This window comes from Cariama cristata, unplaced genomic scaffold (genome assembly GCF_000690535.1).
Source record: "Cariama cristata isolate BGI_N322 unplaced genomic scaffold, ASM69053v1 scaffold32899, whole genome shotgun sequence".
Classification (NCBI taxonomy): domain Eukaryota; kingdom Metazoa; phylum Chordata; class Aves; order Cariamiformes; family Cariamidae; genus Cariama; species Cariama cristata.
The window spans coordinates 43,728-55,409 of NW_009635810.1; the positions used below are offsets into that span (position 1 = coordinate 43,728).

General features: G+C 35.9%; 1 protein-coding gene across 1 annotated transcript in view; it reads right to left on the reverse strand.

Annotated features, from left to right (window-relative positions):
- The window catches only part of GARNL3 (GTPase activating Rap/RanGAP domain-like 3), a 40,187-nt gene extending 29,932 nt beyond the window's left edge, over positions 1 to 10,255 (reverse strand). Inside the window, exons 1-9 of the mRNA XM_009707682.1 lie at positions 10,166 to 10,255; positions 7,714 to 7,788; positions 6,160 to 6,259; positions 5,604 to 5,722; positions 4,762 to 4,826; positions 2,026 to 2,089; positions 1,738 to 1,764; positions 1,252 to 1,327; positions 529 to 627 (exon numbers count right to left, since the gene is read on the reverse strand). Coding sequence (XP_009705984.1) covers positions 529 to 627; positions 1,252 to 1,327; positions 1,738 to 1,764; positions 2,026 to 2,089; positions 4,762 to 4,826; positions 5,604 to 5,722; positions 6,160 to 6,259; positions 7,714 to 7,788; positions 10,166 to 10,255 — 715 coding nt within the window. The remainder of the gene's footprint in view (positions 1 to 528; positions 628 to 1,251; positions 1,328 to 1,737; positions 1,765 to 2,025; positions 2,090 to 4,761; positions 4,827 to 5,603; positions 5,723 to 6,159; positions 6,260 to 7,713; positions 7,789 to 10,165) is intronic.
- Between the last annotated feature and the right edge of the window lie 1,427 nt (positions 10,256 to 11,682).

An 11,682-nucleotide genomic window follows, 5' to 3' on the forward strand; every position in this document is an offset into this window, starting at 1 on the left:
CAGGAATATGTCCTTTAAGTTTTCTAAAGATAAGAAGATATTTCAGGTCCTTCTACGAAATCTTCTTTAGTCATCGTTTTTTCTGATCCATTTGAGAAAATGTCCACACTGTATATGTTTTATGTGGGTCCAAACTCAAATTTGCCACCTAATCTGCATATTCATACACTTAAAACCTATGACATCCTTCACCTAGCCTCCTGAAATCACACATGGTTCTTCAAGCCATGATGCCCTATTATCACGAAGCAAGTAACACTCAGGTTATTCTTCACCCCATTCCAATATAAAATAAAACTATTCACCTTGAAAATACAGGTCATATAAATACTTTTCTTCAACCACATTCCATACCAGCGATTTAAGCTAACCTAGCTTTTTCCTGGCGAAGCAGAGCATTTAGCATGCACGTGAGGAAGACTGTTTTGGGATTATATTATTTCTATAACACATACAATACGTGCATGCAATAAGCAAATAAATTTATACTGCAGGCCCCCCACTTCTTTTCTTCAGATGAGTTCTTACTTTTAGTGTCCAGTCCTCCTCTGTAGCCTGTCCAACCTTTCAAAGTAATTGTGTCACCCAGGAGATGCAAAAATCTTTGAAAGCTTTCACTTCCAGTTTCTACATATGGAAAGGAGAACCATTACAACAGAAAAGCACATGTGGTAATAGAACACCTGTAAAAAAAATAATCAAAATATAGGAACAAGTCCTGCTCCCAGGATATGAGGACCAAAATTTCAGTTGAATTAGTTTCTCCTCATGTCATCCAAGCCTTCTGTCTTTACAGAAACAGCATCCCAGCCTTGCAGAATAGGCATCATCATGTGACATTAAACAGTGACCTCTTTTGCTAACTCCAAGACACTGTACAAGTGCATAGAAGAACGCGACCATGCTGCAAAAACATACGAGTGAAAGAACTGGAAACAACAGTGACTTTTTGCAGGTGGCACAAGTCGCCTCCTTCAACTGCTTCCTTTTTCTAAATCTTATGTTGTACAGTCTATTTCTAGAAAAGAAATATCAGTATCTTGCAAGTTGTAGTAGTAGGTTTCCTCAAGCAACCTTTTATAGAAATAGAAAATTCTACGCTACAATTTTTCTCCCAACACAAACACAAAAACCTAACGAAACCACTGTTCACGTAACTGTCACCTCCCTTCTGGCTTCCACGTGTAGGCACTATCCTACATTTTCTAATTTGGATGAATAAAACAAATAAGAAAAAGGCGAACTACTCACCATTGCTGAACATTTCATCATCTGTGAGCTGCCCATCCTTAGCATAAAGGACTCCAAATTTAAAATTCACAGATCCCTGAGAAATAAAACCAAATATTATATGATAAACAGGCAATCAAACAGAAGACCTAATAATGTTTTCTCTAAGGACTTTTATATACGTACCTTTGTATAAATCCTATACATGGGAAATACATTTCATACCAACTCCATTACGTGCTCAAGTAGCAGATAACTAATAATTTACATTTGATCATAGATTATGAATTTTATGATATACTAAGTTGGTGATCTATTAAAATGATATATTAAGTTTCTGCTTAAAATGATTTTTGACCTCATATGTTGCAAAGAAATATTACATTTTTTACTGCAGCAAGCAATTGATTTCTAAGTTGTCACAAGCATGTCAGTGCAAATACTTCAAATACAAAGCTGTATTCGCTGAACAGGTCTGTGATCTAGGAGTGGTAAGTTTACATTTACCTCTTGCTCTTCAAGAACCAACAAATCCTGTAAATAAAACAATATTTTTTAACACATTGGTATTAAAGATAACACAAATAAAACTGTAACATCCTTGAATATTTAAGTTTTGTTCTGAAGTGGCCACTTCAACTGATAAGGACAGGTTACTTTGTAGTATCATGTAACCCTATTCATTATTATTATCCTGTTACTGAAAGAACATTTAGTAGCATTTATACTTAATGACTATTTTTCCAGAAAATTATAAAGAAAAGCAACCAAACAAAAAAAGAAGTCACTTCCTACCTTTTGTATCCCAGGATGAAAAATTTCCCTTGGGCTCTTCTCAAATTTGTCAAGACTCATAGCACTGAAATGTAAATGAAATACTGCTTTATAGAAGGGTAAGTATACATTTCAACATTAAATCACTAACTGGTTGCAGTTAGAACTGGTTACAAAAGAAATTGTTCAAAGAGCCTCTCTTATACTGAATGTTTTGTGGAATAGCCATTTCTTTCCCACAATACTAACCTCCAAGACTTCCTAAACTTCTTTCGGATTTTAAAACCAGAAATTAGTAAGACCCTGCAGGGAGATCAGGTTTAAATTTCCTGTATTTACTTATAAAGCATAGAGCTTTTTTCCATCATCCTTCACTTTATGGCTTTATACATAATCATTGTGAGCATTTTAGGACGACTCAGTAATCTATTCTATTTTGTAAGTTTTTCTTCTCTTTCTTCTAAAACAATTCAAGACAAGCCAAATGAAAAAAATGAGTAGTTCAGCATCAAATACACACGTCAAAGATCCACAAACAGAACAGAAAAAGTATTTAAATAAGAAGCAAGATCAACTGCCCCAATAAACAGAAATATCTAATTAATAGCATTTTTTCCTAACATAACCTATTCTATTTTGTAAGTTTTTCTTCTCTTTCTTCTAAAACAATTCAAGACAAGCCAAATGAAAAAAATGAGTAGTTCAGCATCAAATACACACGTCAAAGATCCACAAACAGAACAGAAAAAGTATTTAAATAAGAAGCAAGATCAACTGCCCCAATAAACAGAAATATCTAATTAATAGCATTTTTTCCTAACTTGTGTTTCTACTATTACTTTTGCCCATTTCCCCCCCCCCCAGCATTAATTTATAGAACTGCACTGCACATCACAGAGTGCTGAATGCAGTCTGTCTGGGGCACTGCAAACTAACAGGGAGGTCAAATCCGATGCACCTTTCCATCATTGCTTATGCTAGATCACAATGCAGACAGGATTTGCTTTAGTTCCTTTTGAAAGGGATTAAAATGTTACAATTAATTTAGAAAAAACAGGTTCATTAATGCAACCAACACTCTTTGAGACAATCTGTACCTAGATTCACACTGGCTGTGAACAGGGTGAAATGTCAAAGGAATATCAACCAGGCTTGAGGGAAGGCTCAAGCTCTGCAAAAGCAAAAGAATGGTCAGAGAAGAGATTTCAGTCCAAGCCCAAGTGGGCAAAATGAAACGACATTTATCCAGCTGATTGCAGGTGGCACAGACTCTGGAAGATGTGCGGAACACGGTCTAAAACATGCCTGCATTCTCCTCTGTAAAATACTAGCGCATCACAGGATGGAACACATGAGAGTGTTTTAGCAAAATAAAGTTATGACCCTAGCTAACAGAAGACAAAGTTTCTCCAGTCTGGGATGCCTGACCAAAAACGTGTATGCAGGTGAGAGTGGAGGGAGAGGCTGGGTTAGAAAGGGGTGTTAGGAAGAAATATTTCAGTGATTGATGGGCAGACATGGAAGATCAGGTGCTTGCGCAGCTACAGCATGCAGTACTGACAACCAGGAACACTATTCAAGCCAATGCTGTAGGAACTTGTCAGAAGACGGAACTTAGCTCATCTCGATGAAGAAGATGAGAAAGATCTGAAGTGTTTTCAACTCACCGTCTTAACACTTCAAACCACAACCACAGCCCAGGAAATCAGAATTAAGAAGGGAGGCTCAATGGCCTCCCTGGCAAATTCAGTGATCTGGGACCTCTCCGAAATCTTGCACAGTTGTAGGAAAATCCAGATCTGGTAGCACTAAGTTCACATCACAACACATGCCCTGATCTCAGAATTGTCCTCTCACATCAGCACTGGCAGTGTCATCCAGTAGACTGGCTTCAACTAAGCAAGAGACATTTGCTCATACTCCATACAGATCAAAGACTTTGAAGACCTACAGACTGCCCAATTATCTGATACACATTACCTGGTCAGTAAATGAAGGCACTTTTTACAGGTTTCTAGAGGAGGTAAAATCCTTACAGAGGATGCATTTGAAGACGTTGTCAGTGAGGGATTTGAGAAAACACACCACGTGATTAGATCATAAAAACTGCAGGTTAAATGTGAATGAACACTTTGCAAACAGGTACTTTGACGTTTCAGCTGATTATAATGTTGAAAGAAATAGAAATAGTGTTGGGCTTGCTCACTTTATATTGTCTTCTGCCACAAAAGAGGCAGGACAGAGTACAAGCATGCCCATATAGACTCTGGCTAGGGGAAGGAATTTTCTTGGCTTCACTGACAGTGTGTAGAACACACCCATAGCAGGACTGATATGGAGACAATCCACTGAAGAAATAATTCTTGGTTTCTTCCCTGTTTGCTTCCTCCTGCAAGGGCCACATAATAACCACCTCTCTACTCAAAATCTGCTGTTCCTTAGGTCTGTTTATTGTCTATGTAATTTAAAAGATATTTCCTCTCAACCCCTGCAGTTCCACTTAGCACTTGTTTTCCAATTAAATTGACAATAGTCCCTCTGCTTAAGAAAAAGTGCTAAGATTTTTAAATTGTCACTTTGCCTGTTCCAGAACAGGCTTTAAAACCACTTTTTGCTGCCTGCAATGACTAAGATTTGTAAACGTGTTTTTACTGCTTTTATAAATCTATCATGAAAACCATGCAACACAAGCTCTGAATTATTTGTCTGTATGCCTTTTCCTATATCTTAACCGATAACTTACTTGTAAATACATACCTTAATATAGATTTCACTGATAATGTTTTTGTGGGACTATAAGGGAGACATATTTTCTGAGTACCCTATAAGAAAAAAAGCTAGGAGATATTACAGGACATACTGACTTTTTCTGCATATTCAAACAGGAATATTAATAAAAGCAATTAACTAAAAAAGAAAGAACAAAACTCTGCTAGTTTTACTTAGTCAAATTTACTACTACTTAAAAAAAAAAAAAAAAGAAAAACTGAATGTGAAAAGTCATGGATGGTGCAAAATTACTTTTTACTTAGTTTTGACTACTTTGGCACATGGTATGAGGGCTGCTGAAACTAGCAGACACTACAAAAAATTTCTTTTTTTTTTTTTTTTAAATAAGTGACCTATGCATGCAAACAGGAGAGTTTTAAATCAATTGCTTGGAAAAAAGGATCTTATGGAGCCTTAAGTGAAAAAAAAAGTCATTAAACAGTATTGGTGAAACCAGTATCACAGCTGCCTATTTTCTTAACATTGTATAAGAAAAATCCTAAAAGCAGTATAAAGTTGTTGCCTAAATTGGTTGTAAGACATAATCAAGAACTATTTAGGCAACATTTCCAAAAATAACACAAAGTTACAGGTAAAAACAATTTAAAAATATCTGGCATCACAGATTTCTGTCAGAAAGTTTAGTATAATGTTATCTACAAAGTTAGTTTAGTTTTATCTACTATGGTAGAATTATATATTCTTATTGTATAAAATGAAAAATACATATTAAATACTGAAATTCTGAAGAAAGCAAAAAAAGTGTAAGATATATCCAAAACAAACAAGCAAACAAAAGTCAGAGTAGCAGTTAAATATTTGTTTCTTACTGTTTTTCTCCAAAGTATTGAACGGTATTGAGGAACACGCTGATTATTTTGGTCAGACAGTACAACAGACAGAAGGAAAGGGTTCTTCTCTGCATCTGTACCTATATAATTTTGATGAACTGTTAGGAAAAAACAAGAAGTATTATCAACCGTAAAGAAGACACATACACACAATTGCACATGCACACGCAGACATGTATAAATGTGTAAATATATGTATTCATATGTAAAAATATATACATATCTACATAAGTAACTACATATTTATGTACAGATGTGTAAAAAAACCCCAAGAGATGGGTACAGCCCTCAAGGCCAAGAAGGGTTTCAAAACACCCTTTTTTTGGTAGCAAGGGGTTCTGCCACTTATAGAAACCCATCCTCTGTCTTCAGGTTAAAAATACATGAAACCAGAACTTGTTTTCTGTAGAGGACAGAAAAGGTATCAATACTAAATTAACACCATACTTTTTTCTGTATTCAAATAATAGCAATTCAAAACTATACTGCATTTTCATTGATCAAAACTTCAATCCATTTGCAAATAGATAATTACCTTTCCCTAAAAAATATTTGAAATACCATCTTGTATGATACTCTGGGTTTTCCAAATGCACGTCCGTTCTGTGCCAAGTACCCGGAGTGTAGTCTGTATTCTGAAATAAAATTGGGAGACTGCTAGGTCAAATGTGGAGTGAAAAAAAAAAAAAAAAAAAGCAGAACACAGTATAGGAAAAAAGCCAACCAGGAGTGATTCACCAAAAGAATGGTGTACACTGTCTTTTAAAAAACAAAGAATTATTTTGAAGTCAGTTGTTGTGCAGCTGAATTTAAAATTTCTCTCTTTGCTCTTCTTTTTTTTCCTCTTTTCTAAGTAACTACAGTCTTTTCCTATTGTACCACTGTTACAAGTAATAGCTTAGTATTGCACTGAGAAGGATACTTCAATGTGGAATTTGAAGACCAATGTTTTTAAAACTTAAAAATAAATAAATTTATAAACAGAATTCTGCCTCCAGGTTTCATTTTCTCAGCTCTTCCCAAAATAATCCTCAAGGACTCCTCACTAGACCAGAGCATGCTCCGGAAGTTCTTCAGTGTTGTTTCTGGATTGGCTGGTTAAGGTAAATTCCCAAGCATCTCTCAAGTCCTTTTCCACTAAGAATTAACATATGCAGAGAAAAAGCCATTCTCCATACCCATTCACTGTGTGGCCATTCATCACTCACTCAAAGAATCCTTCTGTGATACAAGTTAATCAGCTTTTGAACTGCATGAAACTGAACTAAAAAGCCAGTGTACAGAACACGACCCCACAGAGAATCAACGCAGAATAGTTAGATTGCTTTAAAGTCTGCACCCAGTGCTGATGCAAACAGATGATCAGTAATAGTTTACTGTTAATATTAGTTCAATACAAGTTTACCAAGACCTTATGTATATTTCAAGAATATGAGTCATTATTAAGATGCTATTTACAGCCGAAAAAGTTTTGCAAAGGAAGAGAAAAAATGAAGATAAGTAGAAACCTAAGTGCCACTGCAGTGGTTGCAGGGACACACTATGAGTTTTAAGAGCACAGGAATCTGGAGGGAATGACTCTCAGGCTCCACTCAGCTTCTTTATCTCTTATTTAAAGATAAGCATAGCTGCCAGAAGACAACTAAGAGGGGACAAAACGAAGTTACAACTTATCACACTGAGGAATAAACTTAAAAGCACAATGGTCAGCTTGAACATATTAGTATCACCAGGACACCAATATAAAGTGACAAACTAGAGCTTGTGAAGTGTTATTCACAGGGTAAGTATTTTTCTTCTAACATGATCAGTTGAACAAAATACTACCAAACCTAAATGAGATACCAGCTTTTCCCTTAAAAAATTAAACAGTCGAGATTGCATACTCTTGAAAGAAGAGCTAAGCTAGATTTTGGGGGGAAAAAAAACTCACCATCCCCCTCCTCTTCTATTCTTATGTTCTCACATTATTTAGCGTTTTTCAAGTCCTCTTCCTTGGTAATTGACTGCAAACACATCTTTCAGTGGTGAAGAATAACTGCAGCTGAATTATTTTTTCAGCTTTCTATGAGTATCTTTAGCCACTTACCTTACCAGAGGAGCCGTTCTCCACGCGGAACCGTCCAGCTCTTTGAATGGCTCCATCAGCGTCACTAGATATCAGCTGTAAGAGAGTTTAAGATAGAGATTCTATTTCCAAAAATAGCCATATGATCAGCAATCAAAGCTTACTACGGTTCCTTCTTCTCCCAGGCATCACATGACTACCCACAGAGAACGGATCAGCACAGCTATTACTAATCTGACTACAGATTTGGAATGACCCAATTGTAACTCTAAGGAGGCATGAACAGGAGAGTTGCTCACTCTTTTGGTAGATGCCAGTACTACTGAGAAATTCTCCTGTCTCAGATTTTGGCTGCACCAATACACAGAATGCCTACAGACGGACTTGTCCACTTTCCAAAAATTGATCTTGAAGCTTGCTCCTTTCAAAACAATGGGTCTTACAGACATAATGATTCTTGTCCTCTCAGCCTTGCTAAGCCTAAAACTCTACTTGGTGGCAGTATTACTGGGACTAGCAGTCTTTTACAGCATTTTATTTATTGATGTTCTCAGGAGATGGAGAACTGCAAGAATTTCCAAACGTAATACTCAGTGATGATACTGAACAATGTAAGGTACAGGAGATGTTCCGGTCTGCTTCCAGCATTAAGATCAGAAAATATAGCTTGTTTCCAGCTGAAGAGTTCAATAGTTTCATAAATACTCTGGAAAGACTGCCTGGTCTTTTTATAAGGGAATCCAGGGATTCCCAGAACACTGAAACTCACTTTGTTGTTAAAAAAGCTATTGAGAGGTCAGTAAAACATAAGATAACACAACAATTCTGATGTGTTCAGCAACACTGCTTAGGAATTCTACAAGAGAAGAGGAGAAGAATGCTGCCAATGATATTGCATGTTACACCTCTCAAAACTCTAAAAAATTAGATTCTCACATATCATACTAAACTTATGAAATGGATCTGAACGACAATAATGCAATGGTATATCATTCCTTCCTTCCCTCTAGAAATCCATGTTATTCTAGGATAATACTTTCTCCATTTACTTGGTGGAAGAGTTATCACAACATTTTGCAGTTCTCTTTGCTCCTTGCTTTGAAGTTATCTGATGCTATGTCAGGAATAAACTAACATGGCAAAGACTCCAATGCATCCTGATGCCTTGTATAAACTAGAAGAGAAATTACATGGACAACTGGTCATATCACACCAATGGGAAAGACGTTGGAAAAAATGTTTAGGGCAGAGACAAAATAATTGTGTTGTAATAAATAAAAGGTGGAAATAATAGAGCAATTGGGTGCTGCTGTGAAAAATATTAAACAGGACAGGTTCAATATTAAATATTTAGAAATTTGAAAGGGCAACAAGCACCTTTATACATTTGTACTCCAAAAGATAAAAAGACACATTGTCATAAAATACTAGCAGAATGTTAAGAAAAACAATCAAAAGACAAGACCATTTGTGTAAGCTTACCGTGAATTTATAACTACCAACAATTTTTTCTTTTCCAACAAAAGAATCTAAGTACTAGTAATGAAAGAACCTCTTAGCAGAAAGCAGTTCACTTGCTTTTTTGATTAAAATACTACATCTAACATGTGGAATAGATGGAAAGAAAAGAAAGATACCTGGTGTTCTTGCAGTGCAACTTCGAGCAACTAAGCCACCAATTTACATATATATTAATACATATACTATCCAAGAACTTTAAATTACAACTATAGCTACTAGAAAGTTAGTGATTACTTCCCATAGTAAGAGAGCTGGAGTTCCGTTTCTTTACCCCTCCCCATTTCTGTTTTCCTGCAGTAAGTTTATGTCATTTTATTATGGCCTTGTACACAGAGTGATGTTATTTTAACGCTGACATACTGCTATTTTCATAGCAGAGAAGAAATTTATATATTAGAAAAACAAGGTGTCAATTTAACCTTTGAATTTGAAGAAATTGTAGAATAACTAACAGATTTTAGGGAACAGTTTTCAACATCCTTATTCTGACTAGTTCTTTTAATTTTAAACCCTCTCCCACTACTCTGAGGCATGTACACATGAAATCACATACACACATACATATGTACACACATGAGCATTCACACAGTTTTTAACTCACCTAACTGCAAGTACTTCATCAAATACTACCCTAACATTTTGCAATCTTCAGCTTACAAGAGGGGAAAAAGGCTCAATTTCCATCTGGGGGTAAACACAATATAACACTTCCTGTCCATTATTATTCATAAATAATAATCCATTTATATTCATAAATAAGGTAGTAAAAAGATTTCCTGGCACAGGTCTAATATATCTATTCTGAAGCCTCTTTTTATTACCCTATAACTTTCAAGTCCAACTTGGAAAGCACATTTTCCAAACTAGATCAAATTTTTTACCTGGAAATGAAAATAATTTGAGCTCTGCGTTGTAAGCTGGTAAAATCAAAGGACAGGCCATGTAAACTTACAAGCTCCACCGATCCGTAATGCTTTCTGCTAAACTCTCCACGTCTGCAACCCAGATCTTCGGAGACAGAGCTGGAACAGAAACGCTTCATCAGCGTACACAAGTCAACTAGCCTTACATCTCCTGCAATGCTATACCCTGCCACTAACAAGTATCATTCCTGCCGAACAAGGTTTGCAGTGCATAAACTCATTACTGCAGGGAACACGCCTTACAATGTGCACAATCTCTAGCAACCATTGCAGTCTGGCTTTCATATTACCCCCAAAGGAAAAGAAATGTCTGTGTCCTGACTGGAAGCAAAAAGCTATGATTGAATTAAATATTTAGTCATGATGTAATAAGAGTTCCAAAGCAGGCGGTGGTTTATAACCACGTTTGAAATCTGCGTTTAATCTAAGAGAAGAAAAACCTACAGTAAACTTAATGCCTCAAATAGGACAACTGCACTACGCTCAACAAGCTCACGCTTAGTATGTAGCTACCGTCTTTTTCAGAGAGTCGATTTTTAGCCTACATGCAAAGAGAAACTAAACAATTACTTTAATTCAAAAGTGTAAGGAAATAACAGCATTTTATAGCAACCTGGTCTAGTGGAAGGTGTCACTGGGGTTGGAACTAGATGATCTTTAAGGTCCCTTGCAACTAAATCATTCTATGATTCTATGATTCATAGGTTTCCCCCCACCAGCCTTAACAAAGATAAAATTGTCAAGCAAGCAAAAGTAATCCTAGAATGCAAAGTTCAAAATCTACATGCATTATCACATATAATCTCATACTATCATGTCACATTAAGCACATCACTACGTGCTTCATGAGGTCAAAATAGATAGCAAACACCTCCGCTAACTATAAACACTAAGCCTTCTGCATTTGCAATGGGGATATATGTCTTACAAATACAAGCTAAATAAAGATCTAGATACAAATTTCACATAAACCTTGATTACCCAGTCTGTACCAGGGCTAGCAGCTCGATCCCTCTCTCATATTCCGAAATTACAGTTCACCCTTAAGTCAGCGGTAACGAAAATAAAGTAATTTAATTTTAATGGAAAAAAACCCAAAACCAAACAAGACAACAAGAAACCCTCCACCCGGCAATAAGAGCTTAAATTTTCTGAGAATTATCAGTACTGCAAATTGCAATGTTACACTGATAAACAGAAGAAATATCTAAATTTTAATGCAACATCCTCATATGTGCTTCTTGACTGTAGGAGATACTGTGACACTGGACTCTGAAACATTTTAATTTTTAGACAGCTTTTTTATTTGGATTTGTATTTATAAATACTTAAAATTTATTAAACTTGATTCATATTTCTGAGTTCTGTCCACCTGGAGTCTATGTCTTTACCCAAGGAGAAGCAATACAAACAAGACGTATCTAATAAAACTTTAAAACTCACCAAAATAATTCCAGTATTTGCTTTCACTATGTAAACTATGCAGCAAGGATAAGAACATGACAATAACAGTAATTTTAAACAACCCACACACCGAAGCAGGAAT